This window comes from Schistocerca serialis, chromosome 3 (assembly GCF_023864345.2).
Source record: "Schistocerca serialis cubense isolate TAMUIC-IGC-003099 chromosome 3, iqSchSeri2.2, whole genome shotgun sequence".
NCBI classification, from domain to species: Eukaryota; Metazoa; Arthropoda; class Insecta; order Orthoptera; family Acrididae; genus Schistocerca; species Schistocerca serialis.
The window spans coordinates 766,364,420-766,387,376 of NC_064640.1; the positions used below are offsets into that span (position 1 = coordinate 766,364,420).

Sequence of the window (22,957 nt, forward strand, 5' to 3'; positions counted from 1 at the left end):
ATCCGTGACGGCGTTCGCATATGTGCAGTTTTTCTATGACGAGTTATTGTGGGTAAATAAGCTAGTATTTATTAAATATCTGGGTATATAGTGGTTAGATATGGGTTAAATTCAAATGCAGCCTCACTAAAACCTACCACGTTCTACATGTGAACGCACGACGTCTGTTTACCTTACACCATTAAATAACGCCGTCGCCAACTCTTTAAGTCACATGACGTACTACCTGTAAGTCCGGCGAATCTGAATCAGCTCCGAGGTTTATTGGGTTCGAGTACCCTTCAAAACTCGAGCTCTCTAAGAACTATGCGCTAAATCAGACATATCGTAAAATACATAATATTAACAATATGTTTCTTAAGGCTTTCCAGAAGTCATATTTTAAATATTATTTTCGGACTTACCGTCGGAATCTATTATCCTATCTCCACAATATTTCGCCGTAAAAACTGGCCAGCTTCTGTATGTGGTGTAGCATTTGTTTCCAAAATTTCAGAAACCGGAAGCACGAGTATATTTAATAATACTCAAAAAATAATACAATTTTCTAAAGTTACCTACTTCTTCCACAGGATTGAAGTTATCTCCAACTAAATTCCATGAAAATCGGTTCAGCAGTTTGGTCGTGAAACCGTAACATACAGAGCTACTTCTGCGTGTGCAGTACAGTGTTGATGTACAGTGGTCACGTGTAATCGGTTTTGTGAACAATGAAATTTCAGATTCAGAGGGCTCAATTTGACGCTTTTTTTTCTTTTTACGAAGATTGCTGGCCATACAGTTCCACATCGCCTCTCAGTAAACAAATTACGTGCTTTCTGTATATGGAACCAGAGGCACAGATGATTGGGGACTTTCTTGCGGATAGAATTAAATACGTCGTTGTCAGAAGGGCATCACAATGTGTACTCGCAAAAATATCTTAAGATTATTACTATTCGTGCCATACTGCGTGTGGCAGAACAAAAGGCCAATAATTCGAGAATATACAGAAATAGTCATGTGAAATAAAGAGTTCCTATAGACACATTACCTATTTCGAACGATACCCAAGACAGAACCCTCCTCAAGAACATTATTTTGTTCTCTTGAAAGAGCTCTCTAGCAACTTCTATCAGCGACAGTGAAATAATGAATGTTGCATTGATTTAAATCTACAAGCATCGAGTAAATCTATTAAAATTTAGTTAAATGTATACTCCTTTAAACAATGAGCTAAAGAAAAATTTTGTCCATCACATATAAGTATTGGCGTCTGATCACCCAATAATCAATTTAGAAATATGGGAAGACTGTTCAGTTTACATGGCTACTGTTTTTAATGTAGTCAGTGCTTGTGAACAGGTAGGGTTCGTGTGTATATAGCATAGCTGCAGTAAATGGTATATACATAACAATGAAGAAACATCGTACGGTCTATAACATTCATTCACTTTACGTTCTAATCATCTACTAAGTGGCACATCCAGAACGTATCAGAAAAAGATTATACTGCTATTTATGAGTAAGTAATGAAATTGCCTGTTAGGTTCATAGCACTAGTCACGTCGAAACAGTGATAAGTTGTCGGTACGTACCCCTTCGAGTCCTTGGTAGTCCTTAAGTGAACCTTTGAATATCTTTGGTGTGGAGTCGCTTCTGTGAATTTGTGACACCGTCGCGAGGTCCATGTCCACGAAGTATGGGAACTCGTATGGAGCCATGTCGTTTCCTGCAGTACATAAGAAAACGTTCTCTCTAACTCAGAGACATAAGTGCGAAGAAGTAAAGTACTAGGAAAGTGAGGTGCACATTTCATTTTATGTTTAATGATAATGTCACATTGCGTTTCATCGCCAGGCACAGAATGCGTGGAAGCACTATTATATTCTACAAAATTAAGTCACTATTGGATATAAGAGACTGTAAGTGTTTGCACATAACCAGATAATGTCTCACACTAAGAAAAACTTCTAACTAAAAGAAAGGGAATCTCACCTGCAGTGACTTCATTTCCTTATCACATCATGCAATGTGTGGTGGAGGATACATAGTGTCTCAGAGTCATTTCTATCACTTCCTATTACATTTACAAGTGGTGTGCGGTATGAAAGACCCATCTGTACGCACTGGAATTCTTGTAGCTTTCCCTTCGTTGTCATTAAGCGTGACATATGTTCGATGTAGTAGCATGTTTTTTGACTCGCACCGGAACGTTGGAATTTGAAGCATAATGCCTTTCTTGTAGTGTATTTTCTACATCATGACCGGCCTCAATACGTCGATACGGCCACCCTATTGGCGACGAAATGCGTATTTAAAATAAAAATATATTAACTGTGGAACACCTTTCTTACTATTGCCGAAGAGTAAAAAATGTTATACGAAGTGTAATTCGAATCCATTCGCACGAATGTTTGCTGTGGTGTATGCATCGCCATCCTCATTACATAGGGCTCCCCTTCTCAAGTAAATCTGAAACTGCTCGAAATCACTTATTCTGCTGATTCTCGGAAGCTTACCCTCACGTTTTCATGCGACCCAACATCGTGCCACTCGCAAATCCGAGTGCCCCACAAACCTAGATACTGCACGAGTCGACCACCTGGTCAAATGGAGAGCCACAATGAGGCCGATTTCAAAATCTGTCAGATGCTAATAATGTTATCTCATACGTGTACGCGGCATCTTCGGATCCTTCAAAGTAATCACTGACGCTGTTCACTCCCTTTATATACTCTACCAGGTCTTGTAAAAGCAGTTAACACAAACAGCATTAACGCACACCGGTGGCCTATTTACCAGTCACACAGAATTACAACTCTAATAATTTACGTAACCGCCGATGGTGTGAATTTGTACGAAGTTACATTAACATCCCACCATGTATTCCGGGTGCTAATTAGTTTTGTCAGGCACTATATATAAATAGTAGGTTGTTTTCTATGCATCAGATGGTCCTGTGTGAAGATCGAAACTGTGTATAGGGTAATGCAGGTAAAACAGGCCACTCATAATATATCAAGAAAGAGTAAATATTTCGAGGTGCGGTTTCCGCTAAGCTGAAGCGAACAACATACCGAATTGTCTGTTGTACACATGTAATTTATAAAGTTTCTGGCTGTCGGATTATGACACTGGGAATTAACAACTGATGAACGGAAACAATTAATATTGTCTGGTGACGTCCAGTGGATCTTCCCAGGAGATACCGCCATCTCGAAGGCACCTTATGTGCCGCGTGGTGAGGCTTGTCAACTCTGAAGAACCTGGGGGTCTATTGGCTGTAGCGTAGCTGCTAATAGGATCACCCAAGCCGGATTGCTCCCAGTGGAGGAGCCAGACTATGAGTGTACCACACCATAGGATAGGATGGGGGGCAGAGGATGTAGGGTCCATAGGTTAAGACGTCAACCCCTCTACGGGAGCTAACCCTGAAAATAAAGCCTGTTCCTTCAGGTTTGGCGCTGAGTGTAGGGTCGATACCCCTACCTTGTAAGAGCCTATAATAACGAATAATTTAACAAGGTTTGTAAGATTTCCCTTATGAAGGCGAAATGCGCCAAGGAACGGGAATATGGATGTACTGGTGCTTAAGTTTAGAACATGAAATGTTCGAACATTGCTACAGATAGGAGCTATGAATAGTATTGCTGAAGAGACGCTAAGGTGTGGAACGGTAGCTGTTGGACTTCAGGAAATAAGGTGAAAGGGAAGGGGTGAGATTCGTAAACATAAATTTTCCCCATATTATTCAGGGATAGATGAAAGACAAGGTGAGCATGGAGCTCTGTTTATAGTCTCCAAAGGTACGAGTACATCTGTAATTGCTTTCACTCCACATAATACGTACTCTGCGTATCAAAGGCAAATTACACAATATGATATTCTGAATGTGTATGCACCAACAAAAGAATCAGATGAGGATATGGTAGATGGTTCCTACGAAGAGCTACAGGAGGTTTGTGAGAGAATACCTAGATATGACTTCAAAATAGTCCTTGATGACTAAAATGCCAAACTGGGCAAAAGAGACTTTCAGAAGCATGATCGTGAGGAAAGTCTGCACGAGAAACCTAATAATAACGGTATGAGGATTGCCCAGTTTGCCTCTGCGAACAACTTCAAGACAGTTAGAATCTGTTTTCCAAGGAAAAACATCTACATAGGGACCTGGAAAACACCAGGAACAAAATAGATCATATATTGGTGTCGAAGAAGTGGGCATCTGTTATGGAAAATGTGCACACTTTCCGAGGAGCTAGTTCAAAAAAAATGTTCAGATGTGTGTGAAATCATATGGGACTTAACTGCTAAGGTCATCAGTCCCTAAGCGTACACACTACTTAACCTAAATTATCCTAAGGACAAACACACACACCCATGCCCGAGGGAGGACTCGAACCTCCGCCGGGACCAGCCGCGCAGTCCATGACTGCAAGGAGATAGTTCCAATTGTAACCATTATCTAGTAGGAGCCAATATGAGACAGAGGCGTTCTATGGCTGCCAAAGGAAACAGTACCAGAGTGTAGAAATGGAATGTAGATCAGCTAGAAAATAGGTCTACTGAGTTACAAACAAAAGATGGTGAATAACATATAGACAAAGGACGTAACTCTATGAAAAATGTCGTTCTGACAACAGTGCATGAAATACTGGGAGGAACAAGGATACTTAGAAATAAAGACTGGTGTGATGAATGTAGACAGGCAGTGCAACAAGAAAACGAAGGAACACTGATGAATTATAGCGAAATACAAGATGAAATCAGGTATTATATGATGAAAAGACAGTAGAGGCAGCAAGGGTTTGTAGGAGGGAAAAAAGCGAAATTGTAATGAAGAAGATAGAGGAGACAGAAGAGCACTGCCGAAGGAATGAGAGCAGAAAATTTGAAAAGAAAATTAAAGAAGGTACCCATGAATATAGACCGAAAACAACAGCACGCAGCGACAAAGAGGGAAAATTGCTGACAGATAAATTAGAATTCTGGAGGGCAATCCTACCAGGAGTAAGCAGCCACTCTATTACACTGCAGATCCAGAGACAGGAGAACTGCCGGCCGGGGTGGCCGAGCTGTTCTAGGCGCTACAGTCTGGAACCGCGCGACCGCTACGGTCGCAGGCTCGAATCCTGCCTCGGGCATGGATGTGTGTGATGTCCTTAGCTTAGTTAGGTTTAAGTAGTTCTAAGTTCTAGGGGACTGATGACCTCAGTAGTTAAGTCCCATAGTGCTCAGAGCCATTTACTGAACAGGAGAACTCACATTAGAGGAAGTACAGTAAATAGTGCACTGTCTAAAAAAACTTAAAAGCACCAGGAACTGAAGGAATAATTGCAGAATGTTGAAAAATAGAGGAACTGGTCACATAAGCGAATCCACATACACTCCTGGAAATGGAAAAAAGAACACATTGACACCGGTGTGTCAGACCCACCATACTTGCTCCGGACACTGCGAGAGGGCTGTACAAGCAATGATCACACGCACGGCACAGCGGACACACCAGGAACCGCTGTGTTGGCCGTCGAATGGCGCTAGCTGCGCAGCATTTGTGCACCGCCGCCGTCAGTGTCAGCCAGTTTGCCGTGGCATACGGAGCTCCATCGCAGTCCTTAACACTGGTAGCATGCCGCGACAGCGTGGACGTGAACCGTATGTGCAGTTGACGGACTTTGAGCGAGGGTGTATAGTGGGCATACGGGAGGCCGGGTGGACGTACCGCCGAATTGCTCAACACGTGGGGCGTGAGGTCTCCACAGTACATCGATGTTGTCGGCAGTGGTCGGCGGAAGGTGCACGTGCCCGTCGACCTGGGACCGGACCGCAGCGACGCACGGATGCACGCCAAGACCGTAGGATCCTACGCAGCGCCGTAGGGGACCGCACCGCCACTTCCCAGCAAATTAGGGACACTGTTGCTCCTGGGGTATCGGCGAGGACCATTCGCAACCGTCTCCATGAAGCTGGGCTACGGTCCCACACACCGTTAGGCCGTCTTCCGCTCACGCCCCAACATCGTGCAGCCCGCCTCCAGTGGCGTCGCGACAGGCGTGAATGGAGGGACGAATGGAGACGTGTCGTCTTCAGCGATGAGAGTCACTTCTGCCTTGGTGCCAATGATGGTCGTATGCGTGTTTGGCGCCGTGCAGGTGAGCGCCACAATCAGGACTGCATACGACCGAGGCACACAGGGCCAACACCCGGCATCATGGTGTGGGGAGCGATCTCCTACACTGGCTGTACACCACTGGTGATCGTCGAGGGGACACTGAATAGTGCACGGTACATCCAAACCTTCATCGAACCCATCGTTCTACCATTCCTAGACCGGCAAGGGAACTTGCTGTTCCAACAGGACAATGCACGTCCGCATGTATCCCGTGCCACCCAACGTGCTCTAGAAGGTGTAAGTCAACTACCCTGGCCAGCAAGATCTCCGGATCTGTCCCCCATTGAGCATGTTTGGGACTGGATGAAGCGTCGTCTCACGCGGTCTGCACGTCCATCACGAACGCTGGTCCAACTGAGGCGCAAGGTGGAAATGGCATGGCAAGCCGTTCCACAGGACTACATCCAGCATCTCTACGATCGTCTCCATGGGAGAATAGCAGCCTGCATTGCTGCGAAAGGTGGATATACACTGTACTAGTGCCGACATTGTGCATGCTCTGTTGCCTGTGTCTATGTGCCTGTGGTTCTGTCAGTGTGATCATGTGATGTATCTGACCCCAGGAATGTGTCAATAAAGTTTCCCTTCCTGGGACAATGAATTCACGGTGTTCTTATTTCAATTTCCAGGAGTGTATTTATCAGATAGATATGGAGTCAAGAAAGAATCCCGGAGCAATGGACCTTGGGTGTAATCCAACCGATATACAAACAGGATACAAGACTTTTTGATCGAATTACCGAACAATTACCGAATAAACCATTGAAAAGAAACACATTTTAATTTCTGTCCAGGAGGGTAAAATTTGTTATTACATACCACGGTTACGTTCCAACTTATAAACATTGTTTTGTGTGACTACCATCTGTGTCCACAGCAGCCTGGAACCGCACTAGAGATTGCTCCACAGTTGCCAGAAAAAACAGTGGACCATGAAATGTTTAGCTACCGTGACACAGCTCGCACACCAGTTGAAGACCACACACTGCGTCCAGCTTCATCAGCTATGGCAACTGCAGCTAGTTCAACAATGTGCTTTGCAAGTGGCCGTCGGCTTCACCAGAGAGCGATTCCCAAACCGCCAGTTAATTCGAACTTCCGAAACATGTTCTTCAACCACGGTGCCGAAAGAGGACTTCTCCGTATTCCTTTAATGTGTCGATACTCGCGACCAACAGCAGCACTATTGCTGTTGTTAGGATACCCCCATCCCCCAAGAGCCATTGACCTTGCAGACGGTGAAGTGGCTTGCGTGTCTCAGCCATACGGATAGCTGTACTGTCGGTGCAACCACACCGGATGGGTGTCTGTTGAGAGGCCAGACAAACGTGTGCTTCCTGAAGAGAGGCAACAGCCTTTTTATCAGCTGCAGGGGCAACAATTTGGATGACTGACTGATCTGGCCTTGAAACATAAACCAAAACAGCGTTGTTATGCTGGTAGAGCGAACGGCGTGAAGCAAGGGAAACTACAGCTCTAATTTTTCCCGATGGCATGCAGCTATAATCCATGGTTAAATGATTATGGCTTCCTCTTGGGTAAAATATTTCGGAATTAAATTATTCCCCCATTCGGATCTCCGAGAGGGAACTACTCTGGAGGAAGTCGTCATCATGAGAAACAGGAAAACAAGGATAATCGAATGTAGTCGAATTAAATCAGGTGATGCCAAGGGAATTAGATTGGAAAACGAGTCAATGAGTTTTGCTATTTGGACAGCAAAATAGCTGATGATGGCCTAATTAGACAGGATATAAAATGTAGACTGCCAATGGCAAGAAAAGCGTTTCTGAAGAAGAGAAATTTGTTAACATGGAAAATAGATTTAATGGTTAGGAAGTCTTTCTGGAAGTGTTTGTGTGGTGTATAGCCATATATGGAAGTGAAACATGGACGATAAACAATGTAGGGGAAAGGAGAACAGAAGCTTTCGAAATGTGGTGCTACACAAGAATGTTGAAGATTAGATGGGTAGATCACGTAACTAATGAAGAGGTACTGAGTAGAATTGTGGAGACAACAAATTTGTGGAACACCTTAATAAAAAGAAGGGATCGGTTGATACGATACATTATGAGAAATCAAAGGATCACCAATTTAATGATGGTTCAAGTGGCTCTGAGAACTATGGGAGTTAACATCTGAGGTCATCGGTCCCCTAGAACTTAGGATTACTTAAACCTAACTAACCTAAGGACATCACACACATCCATGCCCGAGGCAGGATTCGAACCTGCGACCGTAGCGGTCGCGCGGTTCCAGACTGAAGCGCCTAGAACCGCTCGGCCACACACGCCGGCCACCAATTTAATACTGGAGGGAAATGTAAGGGGTAAAAATCGTAGAGGGAGACCAAGAGATGAGTTCATACAGTAAGCATATACAGAAGGATGTAGGCTGCAGTAGTTATTCAGAAATGAAGAGGCTCACACGGGATAGAGTAGCACAGAGAGCTGCATCAAACCAGTCTTCGGACTAAAGATCACAACATTAGGATAAAGCAGCTTTACGAAAAAGCCCTGCTCATTTTTTCCAGACCCAAGTTGACTGTCGGCAACTTTAATGCACACTGATGCTTAGGTTTCAACGCTAGGTCGCTGTACCAGTCCCATCGTCTCCTGGCAAGTCATGGCATTAACCCTACTAAAGTACGCGTCATTTACGACGGCGGCAGAGTTTAGGTTCGTTCTGCGCATCTGACGTCACACAGTCAGCCAAAGAACAGAGAACGACGTTGCCAGAGCTCGACTGAAGTGCAGAGCACGGACGAGTGTTTTCAGTTTTAGAAACGTTCAGTCATAAATAAAGTAATTGAACAAAATCAATGTCTTGATAGCAGACTTTCTATAAAGGAAAGTTTGGAAAAAGCATTCTTTATACCAACTGCTCCATATTCTATTAATTAATTAAACCAAACAAGCAATAAGCCTCCTAATTCAGGCGAGAGCAAGGAAATTCATTCTCACCAACCGCTTTTTCGCAATAAAGAACAGCGGTAATTGTTTATTTCCTATTGTACTTCGACGAAACGTGAGTAATTCATAGTCACACCAACAGTGTTTGTCGGTATTTTGCGTCACTTTGTAAAGTTCTCGTCCACAATTTCTGTTGAACGACGAGCTGCGTTAGCATAACGGTTAAAGTGTTTAGCTGCTCGCTGGCACGGTAGCTCAGCGTGTTCGGTAAGAGGGTTAGCTGCCCTCCGTAATAAAAAAAACTGAAAAAACTGAGTTAATCGATCAATAACGAACTTAAACGGATGTCTTACGACGTCCGCACCGAGCAGATGCAACGAACAAAAGCGAACAAAATGATATTAAAAATAAAAAAAAAGAAAGAAAAGCTGCTAAGCAAAACGTTCCAAGTTCAAATCTTATTCGACGCTTAATATTTTCTTTATTTAAAAACCATATCGAAGTGACTTACTTCATGAATTTTATTCCTTTGAATGTAATTTTTTGAAATTTCTAGTGGCAACTAAAATCGATCATACGGAAAGTATACGCTGTGGACTTTTACCTCTGCAAACTCTTCAAAATTTTGTGCAATGGTTTACTACATTTAATGCTGCACAACTGCGTTGAACATCGAAACAAAATTAAGTCATTTATGGGGGGAAGGTATCAGTCAAGAAGATGTGTAAAAATCAAACTTTGGGACAAATAGTTTTTGTGAAATCGAATGATAAGTGTGTCAAAGCAGTCGGAACACCAGGTGTCTGCACAGGCGAGCAATGCAGTGATGACAAAATTGCGCACAGCGCGGAATGTGGGGAGCACATCTCTGAAGCAGCGAAAGGGTTAATGCGGCCGTGGTGGCTTTACTTCATAAACTGCACGCTCCCCCCTAAACGTAAGTTTGCGAACTATACTTTACTATGGCGCTTCTTCTCTTGGCGCGTGCAACTGGCAACGCAGGAATCTCCCGCGTCTGGGCGGGCATGCGCGAGCCGCCAAGATAAAAGAATTGAACTATAACTACGCAAATCTTGCAGCGCACAGTCTGAACGTCATTCCTGTAAAGTTGTGTACCCACACGGTAAATAGTTTTCCGACTGTACCTGCTCAAGTAGCGAAAGTTTAATTACAACCCCTTTGTAGTACAGTCTCTTAAGTATCGCCCCCATAGTGATCGTGAAGACAATATTAGACTGTCTACAATGCGCAAAGAGGCGTTTAAGTAATTTTCTTATCGGATTCCGTACGTTAAGTAAAGAGAGACATGTTCTAATAGGTGATACAATGGGAAGTAGCGTCTGCCATGCACTTGAGAGCGGCAGAGGGTGGTACGCACCAGGGTGAGATTGCTGCTGCTGAGGCGGCGGCTGCGGCGGCGGGTCCGGCTTGGGCCGCGGCTTGGCGTCGGGCTCGTGGTGGGAGCGCGAGGTGCCGGGCAGCCGGAAGGAGCCGCCGCGCGCCGCCTTCTGCTGCGCCTGTGCCTGCGCCAGCCGCTCTCGCATCTTGAGCTGCTTCTGGCGCGCCTCCCACACCTCCTCGCTGCTGAACAGCTCGTCGCTCAGTCGGATCATCAGCTCCACCGCGCGCGAATTCTGCGCCTGACAGCCCACAACAGAAAGGCAGCTGAATACACCGTATCGAGCGTCGTTACCCATGTGAGGCTTGTGAGGACCAATGTACCCCCTTCTTTTTAACTCTTTAGTGACAGCCGCAAAATACTAACACGAATTCTTTACAGACGAATGGAAAAGTGATAGAAGCCGACCTCGGGAAAGATCAGTCTGGATTCCGTAGAAATGTTGGAACACGTGAGGCAATACTGACCTTACGACTTATCTTAGAAGAAAGATTAAGGAAAGGCAAACCTACATTTCTAGCATTTGTAGACTTAGAGAAAGCTTTTGACAATGTTGACTGGAATACTCTCTATCAAACTCTGATGGTGGCAGGGGTAAAATACAGGGAGCGAAAGGCGACTTACAATTTGTACATAAACCAGATGGCAGTTATAAGAGTCGAGGGGTATGAAAGGGAAGCAGTGGTAGGGAAGGGAGTGAGACAGGGTTGTATCCTCTCCCCGGTGCTATTCAATCTGTATATTGAGCAAGCAGTAAAGGAAACAAAAGAAAAGTTCGGAGTAGGTATTAAAATCCATGGAGAAGAAATAAAAACTTTGAGGTTCGGAGATGACATTGTAATTCAGTCAGAGACTGCAAAGGACTTGGGAGTGCAGTTGAATGGAATGGACAGTGTCTTGAAAGGAGGGTATAAGACGAACATCAACAAAAGCAAAACGAAGATAATGGAATGTAGTCGAATTAAGTCGTGTGATTCTGAGGGAATTAGATTAGGAAATGAGACACTTAAAGTATTAAAGGAGTTTTGCTATTTGGGGAGCAAAATAACTGATGATGGTCGAAGTAGAGAGGATATAAAATGTAGACTGGCAATGGCAAGGAAAGCGTTTCTGAAGAAGAGAAATTTGTTAACATCGAGTATAGAGTTAAGTGTCAGGAAGTCGTTTCTGAAAGTATTTGTATGGAGTGTAGCCATGTATGGAAGTGAAACATGGACGATAAATAGTTTGGACAAGAAGAGAATAGAAGCTTTCGGAATATGGTGCTACAGAAGAATGCTGAAGATTAGATGGGTCGATCATATAACTAATGAGGAGGTATGAATAGAATTGGGGAGAAGAGGAGCTTGTGGCACAAGTTGACTAGAAGAAGGGATCGGTTGGTGGGACATGTTCTGAGACATCGGGGGATCACCAATTTAGTATTGGACGGCAGCGTGGAGGGTAAAAATCGAAGAGGGAGACCGAGAGATGAATACACTAAGCAGATTCAGAAGGATTTAGGCTGCAGTAGGTACTGGGAGATGAAGAAGCTTGCACAGGATAGAGTAGCATGGAGAGCTGCATCAAACCAGTCTCAGGATTGAAGACCACAACAGCAACAGTCTCATTACACACTGAAGTGCCAAAGAAACTGATATAGGTATGCTTATTCAAATACAGAGATGTGTAAACAGGGAGAATACGTCGCTGCGGTTGGCAACGCCTATATAGGACAACAAGTCTCTGGCGCAGTTGTTAGATAGGTTACTGATGCTACAATGGCATGATATCAAGATTTAAGTGGGTTTGAACGTAGTGCTATAGTCGGGGCACGAGCGGATGGGACACAGATTCTCCGCGGTAGCGACAAAGCGGGGATTTTCCCCCTACGACCATTTCACGAGTGCACCGTGAATATCAGATATCTGGCAAAACATGAAATCTCCAAGATCGCTGCGGCCGGAAAAAAGCCTTGCAAGAACGGGACCAACGACGACTGAAGAGAATCCCTCAACGTGACAGAAGTGCAGCCCTTCCGCAAATTACTGCAGATTTCAATGCTGGGCCATCAGCAAGTGGAGCGTACGAACCTTTCAATGAAACATCACTTACACGGGCTTCCGGAGCCGAAGGTCCACTCGTGTACCCTTGACGACTGCAGGTCCCAAACGTAACGCCTCGCCTGGGCCCATCAACATCGACATTGGACTGGTGATGACTGGAAACATGTTGCCTGGTCGGAAGACTCTCGTTTCAAATTGTATCAAGCGGATGGACGTGTACAGGTATGAGGACAGCCTCATTAATCAATGGACCCTTCATGTCGGCAGGGTAGTGTTCAAGATGATCTGTAATGCTGGGGGCCGTGTGCAGTTGGAGTGCTATGGGACCCCTCATACGTCTATATACGACTCTGACAGGTGACTCGTAGGTAAGTATCCTGTCCAATCACCTGCAGCCATTCATGTCCATTGTGATTTCCGACGGACTTGGGCGGTTCCAGGAGAACAATGCGACACCCCACATGCCCAGAATTGCTACAGAATGGCTCCAGGAAGACTCTTCTTCGTTTAAACACTTCCAATGTTCAAATGTGTGTCAATTCTTATGGGACTTAACTGCTAAGGTCATCCGTCCCTAAGCTTACACACTACTTAACCTAAATTATCCTAAGGAGAAACACACACGCCCAAGCCCAAGGGAGGACTCGAACCTCCGCCGGGACCAGCCGCACAGTCTATGACTGCAGCGCCTTAGACCGCTCGGCTAATCCCGCGCGGCTTAAATACTGCAGCTGGCCACCAAACTCCCCGGACATGAATATTATTGAGCATATCTGAGATGCATTGCAATGTACTGTTCAGGAGAGATCTCTACCCCCTCGTACTCTTACGGATTTATGGATAGCCCTGCCGGATTCATGGTGTCAGTTCCCTCTAGATATTAGTGGAGTCCATGACACGTCGTGTTGCGACGCTTCTGCGTGCTCGCGGGGGCTCTACAAGATATTAGGCAGGCGTACCAGTTTCTTTGGCTCTTCAGTGCAAAATGTAAACTTTCAAGGTTGGAAATGTCTCAGCTAATAAAATTTTCTGGGCTATTATGGATTCCATATTTAAACCCAACCTTTCGCCCCCATCTGCAGAGGACATTTCAAAGGAGGATCGTAGCTTTTTTGAATGTCCGATTGACATCCTGGGTTACTACTGACTGCACCAAAATTTCGTTTACGAGTGCTTCCGCATACTGCATATAACTGACTATGCGTTACTGATCGCATAGGAAAAATCTCGGAAACACGGAACATCGCGGTAATATACAAACCCACCTGGAAGATAAAAGACCACCTAAAATTTGCCAAGAATGCTCGCCAACCGCTGCGAAAACCTGGGATTTATAGGATTCCGTGTAGTTGTGGGGAGGTGTACGTGGGTGCTACAAAAAGAACGGTCAAGAAACGACTAAGAGAGCACAAGGGCACTTGCAGAAGAGAAGAGTTTCACAGATCAGCTGTTGTGGAATGCTTTGCAGCCAGGAGACCGCCACAATACGTAGGTTGAAACGTAAATAGTGGCAACACTGCTGTGGAGACACCATGCAATGGAATCTACTATTGTCGCTGATAGCACACGTTGTTGACATACCTACCTTACCTACGGGCAAATGGACTCGCACGTCCTATGTCACCGGCGTGCGCACAATCGAGGGAAACACAGTCACTTGTGAGCGAGCTGTCTAACCTAATGGTGTCACTATGTTTTCGAAACAGGAACAACGGAGTTGGATCAAGATTGAATGTGCCAGGGGTCGTACAGCACAACAGTGTCATCAAGGTCTTCAAGAGGTATGTGGCGAATCGGCATTGCCGTACAGAACAGTGTCACATTGGGTAAAAGCCTTCAACGAAGGTCGGCGAACTGTGGCAGACATGCATCGGGCAGGTCGTCCTAGCGTCTCTTAAGAAGAAGTGCATGCAGTTGCCGGGTTAGTGGACAGTGATCGACGCCATACGATTCTCGAGCTCGCCTACGAAACAGGATTCGCGCATACGACTATGCTTCGCATCCTGAAGGAACGCCTGGGCATGCGAAAAATAGCATCACGATGGGTTCCGCATGACTTGACGTAAATGCAGAAATAGATGCGAAGTACTGTACTATCCACAGGATAGTCATTATGACTTTGATTTGATTCCAAAGACGAAGGAACCACTTCGTGGCATTCGCTTCAGAACTGTTCCAGAGATTCGACAGGCAGTAGACAGCTCCATTCGCACCACCAAGAGAACAGGCTGTGCTAACGGTATACTACGCCTTCCACATCGCTGGCAACGAATTCAACGCAACGCTAGTGACTACTTTGAAGGACAGTAACAGATGAAAACATGTAATTCTTTAGTATCGGTTGTGAATAAATAGTTGCCACTTTTTAAGTTCCAACCCCGTGATTTTCATAGGACTGAAGCACTGGCAGCCAGAAGCAGATACCATGAAAGGCTGTACTGAGAGGCCTTAAGAGATTGTAAAACACCCCAGGAATTTCAATAGGAAGGAGGAAGGGTGAAATTGGATGATATCCGGATTCTTGTGCTGAAGAAGATGTGTACCAGTCTTCTTCCATGGGGTGATAGCAACAGCCGACGGCGACAGTCGACAGCGGCCAATTGCGCTCGGGTATTCAAAACATGTAAAGTCACTCCACTGCGTGGAAGCACGAGTAAACGGAATTTTGCTGCAGTCAGTAACGTTCAAGGGTGTGAATCTGGCACTCAAAGAAGCTACGACCCCCTTGAAAAGTTTGATTTAAATGTGAAATCGATTCGACCACGTCATATTAGCCCGGAACATTTTATTAACTGTCCCTAGGCACAGTCACTGTGCTAGCTGGGTCGCTTTCAGCACTTTGCAATTCACGAGTGATTTCTTGCGCGGATTTCGTGCGATTCTTACAACCAATCTTCGCAAAACTTGACATTCCCTGTGCGTCAGCACGTGAGGTCTGCTTCGTCTAGGTTTAGGTGTGGTTATTCTTTCGCGTTTGCAACTGACAATCGAACCACCAACAATCAATATGGGGACTTCAGAAGGATTGATACTGTCCCTGACGGAATTGTCACCCAGGTGACACGCAGTGATTGGTCCACGTTCGAAGTTCAGGAGCTCTTCCGTCCGATCCGTTTTGCCGTTACTGCTTGTCTACTAACAACAAAATAACTATCGCCTCCTTTTATGTTGGCGGATCAGCCTCTCGTGACATCTAGTGGACAGTTCCGCATTGAGTCCGGATACTTCTCATCAGACAACGTGTCTTAGAGGGAGAGTCAACAAAACACGTGGAAATAGTCTCCGACGTGCCCCAGGGAAGGGTGTTGGGACCCTTACTGTTCTTGTTGTAAAAAAAATAAATAAAAAAATAAAAAATTCAAATGTGTGTGAAATCTTATGGGACTTAACTGCTAAGGTCATCAGTCCCTAACCTTACACACTACTTAACCTATATTATACTAAGGACCAAGCAAGACCCACACCCATGCCCGAGGGAGGACTCGAACCTCCGCCGGGACCAACCACACAGTCCATGACTGCAGCGCACTAGACCGCTCGGCCAATCCCGCTCGGCGTTCTTGTTGTCCATTAATGACTTTGCAAATAATGTTAACAGTAACTTTAGATTTATGGCAGGTGGTGCAGTTGTCTGTAATCAAGTACTGTCTGAAAAAATCTGCACAAATATTTAGCCAGTTCTTGATAACATTTCAAACTGGAGCAAAAATTGGCCACTTGCTTGAAATTTTAAAAAAATATGAAATTTTTGTGCTTTACAAAATGAGAAAATCTAGTATCTTTTGACTACAATATCAATGGTTCACAGTGAGAGTCGGTCGAGTCATACTAATACTAGGGTGTAACAATTTGTAAGGATATGAACTGGAGCGTTCACATAGGCTTAGTCGTAGGTACAGCAGATGACAACCTTGGTTCATTCTTAGAATACAAAAACATTGCAACAGTCGGCAAAGGAGATTTCATAGAAAACACTCATACGAGCCATAGTAGAATATTGCTCTAATGTATGGGACCCGTCGCAAATGTAACTTACAGTGCACATTGAATGTAAAGAAAGAAGGGCAGCACGAATGGTCTCAGGTTAATCAGAATCATGAAAGAGTGCGACGGAGATGTTGAAAGAACTGAGCTGATAGACGATTAAATATACAGGTTGTCTCAAAAAATCTTGCCACAGACTTCGACGGGATGGAGACAGTGTCTTGAGGGACATATTGAGGATAGGAATGGAAGTCCGGAAACATCATCCAACAACGCTATGGAGTGTCGAAGTTATTGGCATTGGCACCTTCCACTAGACCACCTCTTCCACAGAAAACATGAGTTTGTACGTTGACTGACCGTAGGCGGAACGTCTTGCAAAGTTGCTTGTTATTCCTTGATGGCGACTGATTGCCACGGTCACCAGTGGAGAAGACGGAGCTAGCTGCTGCCTAGACATGCCTGGTCTCGGATGAAAGCGATGCTCTGTTGCCTCGGTGGATGACGTTTTCGAACAATGGTTTCCATCCGCTGTATAATTTTTTCCTGGAACCCTCTCAAATCTCCCTTTCTTCGGTATTCAGGAGAAAAATAAACCGCAGATGGAAACCCGTGTCCGTAATCGTCATCCAACAAGGCATCACATTCATAAGAGACAAGGCCTGTCTACGTAGGAGCTAGCTCCATCTTCTCCCCTGGCGACTGTGTCAATCAGTAGCAGTCACTGACTAACAAACGACATTGCGAGACGTACCGCCAATGATCTGTCAACGTATGAAGCCATGTTAAGTGACGAAGGGGTGGCCTATTCTCAAGCGCCGGAGCTTTAAAATGGTTCAAATGGCTCTGAGCACTATGGGACTTAACATCTGTGGTCATCAGTCCCCTAGAACTTAGAACTACTTAAACCTAACTAACCTAAGGACATCACACACATCCATGCCCGAGGCAGGATTCGAACCTGCGACCGTAGCAGTCCCCCGGTTCCGGACTGAGCGCCTAGAACCGCTAGACCACCGCGGCCGGCGCCGGAGCTTTAACTTCGACGCTCTGTAGCGTCGTTAGATGATGTCTTCTAATAATTGTTCCTATTCTCGATTTGTTCCTCAAGACATCCTCTGAACCTCTCTAAATTTGTCGCAACATTTCTGGAACACTTTGAAGACGCAAAATATTCTGTGAAAACCTAAATAGAATGGTTCTAGAGGCAACTTTAAGTGACGAATCTAGGAATATACTACAAACCGGTACATATTGCTCCCACAGAGAACGCAAAGACAAGATTACACTTGTTACACCGTACAAAGAGGGCTTTAAGCAATCATTCTTTCCGCAATCTATACATGAATGAAACGGGATAAACCTTAATAACTGACATAGTTGAAAGTAGCACCCGCGATGCACTTCACAGTGGTTTGCAGAATATAGCTGTAGATGTAGACAGCAGGAAACGAAGTGTCTTACAAGGTGGCGAGCACTACCACGAAAGTCAAATTCATTTCCAACGACATACTCTGAAAAATATGAAAAGAGATTTAAATCACTGTTTCACTGATATGGTTAGTGCAATATCGATAATGAAACCCGTTTTCTCTTATTTACAGCAGATAACTGGGCTCAGTTTATGGATATTTGGGCCAAATTGATCGTTCCATTAAACTCTGCTGTGGATTATACCACACACATGTTAAATATCTAGAGTTTAAACCATTATGCGATCAATATTATGAAGGTATTATTTTAGAAGACAGCTTACAACTGTTTAAACAAGTTCAGGATGAGCAGAAAGATTTCATAAATAGTTTACTCGTAAGTATTGTTTCGAATGTCGGTGGTACGTATTTTGTCTCGATACATCGTACGTAGTAATAACAACGGCGTTTTCAGAGATTAAAAGTACAATTACAGTCCATGCTGCTCCGGCTATAGTGTGTTTTGACGCAAAGATGTTACATCACTTATCACACCAAACAATTTGGTAATAGCAGCTCAAAGATTGCGTTGGAGTTAAAGTGATAAAATTGCAATCTGTGGGTATCGCGTTATATCACTTACAAAAACTTTAATTGGTTGTAAACTATGAGTTATTAGTTTATGAGAACAACATCAAATATGGCGTTCGGACTATTCATATTATTGTATACATACAGGGCGTTTCCGTACGAGCGTGCAAAAATTCGAGAGGATATACAGATGCACCACTGAACAACTCGAGTTTCAAATGGTTCAAATGGCTCTGAGCACTATGCGACTTAACTTCTGGGGTCATCAGTCATCTAGAACTTAGAACTAATTAAACCTAACTAACCTAAGGACATCACACACATCCATGCCCGAGGCAGGATTCGAACCTGTGACCGTAGCGGTCGCTCGGGTCCAGACTGTAGCGCCTAGAACCGCACGGACAACTCGAGGAAGTGACCCTCGGGTCGGAGAAGCCAGCTTAAGGAGATATGAAAATAAACTTGTCTACCGCTTTGTCTAGAATTACTGTTTTCCAGCTGATGCACAACTAACACACTTACAAGTATACACGTACTGTGTTGTTTATTCACGTATACATTCTTTATTTCCCCCAAGGAAACAAAGAGGACAATTTCATTATACTGTATCTTCTACCTAGCCGTCTGAGTGGCCACCCTTGGCTGTTCGTGAGAGGATGTGGTTACAACATTGTGCACCGCCTCACTTCAGTGCGGATATCGTGGTCGCTGGATTTGAAGGGGATGTCCTATTCAGTGGCCTGCGAGGTCACCTGACCTGAGTCCGCCTGATTTTATCCTATGGGTATAGGTAAAGTCACTTGAGTCACTTGTGTATGAGAACCTAGTGGATACGGAGATGGAATTAATTGCCAGAATTGTAGCTACCTCTGACGTTATTCGAAACACACCAAGGATATTTGTCAGCGTGCGTCAGAATCATGTTCGACAATATCCTGCTTGCAATGAGATTGATGGCCATCAGTTACAGCACATTTTGTAATATACAGTACAAATAGTTCGTAGTGACAGACGCTAAATCATCGAGTAGAACAGCTGTGATGTCTGGCGTTCCGTATGGTAGTGTCATAGGCCCTCTGCTGTTCCTGATTTACATAAGTGATCTAGGTGATAATCTGAGCAGTCCCCTTACATTGTTTGCAGATGACGCTGTAATTACAGTCTAGTAAAATCATCAGACAATCAATTCCAATTAGAAAAGATCTAGAGAGAATTTCTTTATTGTGCGAAAAGTGGCAATTAACACTAAACAAAGGAAAGTGCGAGGTCATCCACATGGGTACTAAAAGAAATCCGATAAATTTTGGGTATACGATAAATCACACAAATCTAAGGGGTACCAATTCGACTAAATACCTAGGAATTACAATTACGAGCAACTTAAACTGGAAAGCCCACATACATAATATTCTGGGGAAGGCGAAACAAAGACTGCGCTTTGTTGGTATAACACTTAGAAGATGCGACAAACCCACTAAAAAGACAGCCTATATTACACTTGTCCGTTCTCCGCTGGAATATTGCTGCGCGGTATGGGATCCTTACCTGGTAGGATTGCCGGAGGACATCGAGAAAGTGCAAAGAAGGGCAGCTCGTTTCGTGTTATCGCGCAAAAGGGGTGAGAGTGTCACTGATGGGATACGCGAGTTGGGTTGGCAGTCATTGAAACAAAGGCGGTTTTCTTTGCAGCGAGATCTATTTACGAAATTTCAATCACCAACTTTCTCTTCCGAATGCGTAAATTTTTTGTTGACACCCACCTACGTAGGGAGAAATGATCATCATAATAAAATAAGAGAAATCAGAGCTCGAACGGAAAGATTTAAGTGTTCCTTTTTCCCACGCGCCATTCGAGAGTGGAATGGTAGAGAAGTAGTATCAAAATGAAACTTCCTGGCAGATTAAAACTGTGTGCCCGACCGAGACTCGAACTCGGGACCTTTGCCTTTCGCGGGCAAGTGCTCTACCATCTGAGCTACCGAAGCACGACTCACGTCCGGTACTCACAGCTTTACCTCTGCCAGTATCTCGTCTCCTACCTTCCAAACTTTACAGAAGCTCTCCTGCGAAACTTGCAGAACTAGCACTCCTGAAAGAAATGATATTGTGGAGACATGGCTTAGCCACAGCCTGGGGGATGTTTCCAGAATGAGATATTCACTCTGCAGCGGAGTGTGCGCTGATATGAAACTTCCTGGCAGATTAAAACTGTGTGCCCGACCGAGACTCGAACTCGGGACCTTTGCCTTTCGCGGGCAAGTGCTCTACCATCTGAGCTACCGAAGCACGACTCACGTCCGGTACTCAGAGCTTTACTTCTGCCAGTATCTCGTCTCCTACCTTCCAAACTTTACAGAAGCTCTCCTGCGAAACTTGCAGAACTAGCACTCCTGAAACAAAGGATATTGTGGAGACATGGCTTAGCCACAGCCTGGGGGATGTTTCCAGAATCTCATTGTGCTTAGATAATAATCCAATTATGTGATGTGCTCGATCCCCCGACAGTCATAAAAATTTACTTCACTGAATTCCAATTATAAACACACTTTTTACTTGCGAATGAAAATATATTAAAAATCTTTTGTGGTTAGTTAAGTTAAGAAGGACAATAGGCGCTTGATAGGATTTTGGGGCAGAAGAAAATTCGTCATTTATTTTCAAGTTCTGACTTATTAACTGATATTGGTGAAAAGTTTGATGTTTCACATGTCTTTATGCCTAGTCAACAATGAAAATCGGTGCCTTGATCGATTCTCGGTTAGGCACGAAATTTTGGTTTCTTGGCAATTGCGTCTGAATCCAGATTGACAACAAAACAGTTCGTTTTCTCACACAAATTTCAAACATATGCATATGAGTACCTTAAGACTTTTAGTGTCACTTGGTGCTAGATAACTAGGGCAATAACGGAATTTGAAACTGCACATAGAATCACGACATATCATGATTATAGTGCATTACTAGAAATAGGTTTTTCATGTTGCGGATTCTATATGGCGCTTGCTGATGTTAATCATGTTTTTTTTTTTCACTGATTAGTTTTTTAACCAGTTTATCAAAAACCTGTCGCCAAGTTAACATCGGTTGATAGGTGAAACTTCCTAGCAGATTAAAACTGTGTGCCGGACCGAGACTCGAACTCGGGGCCTTTGCCTTTCGCGGGCAAGTGCTCTACCAACTGAGCTACCCAAGCACGACTAACGCCCCGTCCTCGCAGCTTTACTTCTGCCAGTACCTCGCCTCTGGTTAATAGATGGTCGGAAAGACTTAAGAGAGCAAAAATATTTTGAATTGGTTCAAATGGTTCTAAGTGCTATGGGACTAGTCCCCTAGACTTATAACTACTTGTCTTACAGCGAACTAACCTAAGGATATCACACACATTCATGCCCGAGGCAGGATTCGAACCTGCGACCGTAGCAGCAGCGCAATTCCGGACTGAAGCGCCTAGAACCGCTCGGCCACAGTGGCCGGCTATTTGGAATTTTCACAGAACTATATAAGTCTAAGTATTCTTTATTTCTTTCATAAAAATATTTAGTTTCAACCAAGAATTACTGAATGATTTATGTGAGTGAGTTACTGGTGTTATTTTTTTAGTAGATACGAATGAGGTTGGTGGTACATTTGAAACAGTCACTAATTTGTAATAAAGTTTAGTTTACAAACGCTACGGACTGTCTCAACTCTAGCAACAATATTTGTAGTAAGATGGTATTAATTTTCATATAGACTGATTGCTATAAAGAGCAGTGACCTCTAGTGATCTCTTGCGGTCAGCATTTTGTGGAATAAAACGACTGTTCCGTAAGAAGATCAGAGGAACTGCAGGAAAACCAGCATGCAAATCAGGCGAACGCATTTTAAATCACACGAAATTACACATATGTTCCAGAGACAGTTAAGATCGTTCGGATGTTTTGGAGTACGATAATACTTCTGGCTAAGTACGCGTAAAAGAGCACATATATTAACATGGCTGCAGAAACAATACCAGGATTGATGAGTCTAGGTACACGTTAGTACACACACACACACAAACACACACACACACACCAGTGGCAGAGAATGGATACGTCCAAGATAGTATCAGACGATGTGTCACACTTGGTAACAAGCCACAGTGGAGGCACGTGATGGAGTTATTCTCATGCGATCGGTTTACATGTATGGAAAGGGGCTACTCCTACCATCGCCTCACATTACTACCTGAAAATCTGAGTCCCATTGTTCATACAGGGTGTTACAAAAAGGTACGGCCAAACTTTCAGGAAACATTCCTCACACACAAAGAAAGAAAATATGTTATGTGGACATGTGTCCGGAAACGCTTACTTTCCATGTTAGAGCTCATTTTATTACTTCTCTTCAAATCACATTAATCATGGAATGGAAACACACAGCAACAGAACGTACCAGCGTGACTTCAAACACTTTGTTACAGGAAATGATCAAAA

The 22,957-nt window shown here is 44.2% G+C and overlaps 1 protein-coding gene across 1 annotated transcript in view; it reads right to left on the bottom strand.

Annotated features, from left to right (window-relative positions):
* LOC126471216 (rho GTPase-activating protein 45-like) overlaps positions 1 to 22,957 on the bottom strand; it is a 682,307-nt gene that overhangs the window by 65,253 nt on the left and 594,097 nt on the right. Inside the window, exons 16-17 of the mRNA XM_050099339.1 lie at positions 10,448 to 10,709; positions 1,578 to 1,711 (exon numbers count right to left, since the gene is read on the bottom strand). Of these exons, the coding sequence (XP_049955296.1) occupies positions 1,578 to 1,711; positions 10,448 to 10,709 (396 nt within the window). The remainder of the gene's footprint in view (positions 1 to 1,577; positions 1,712 to 10,447; positions 10,710 to 22,957) is intronic.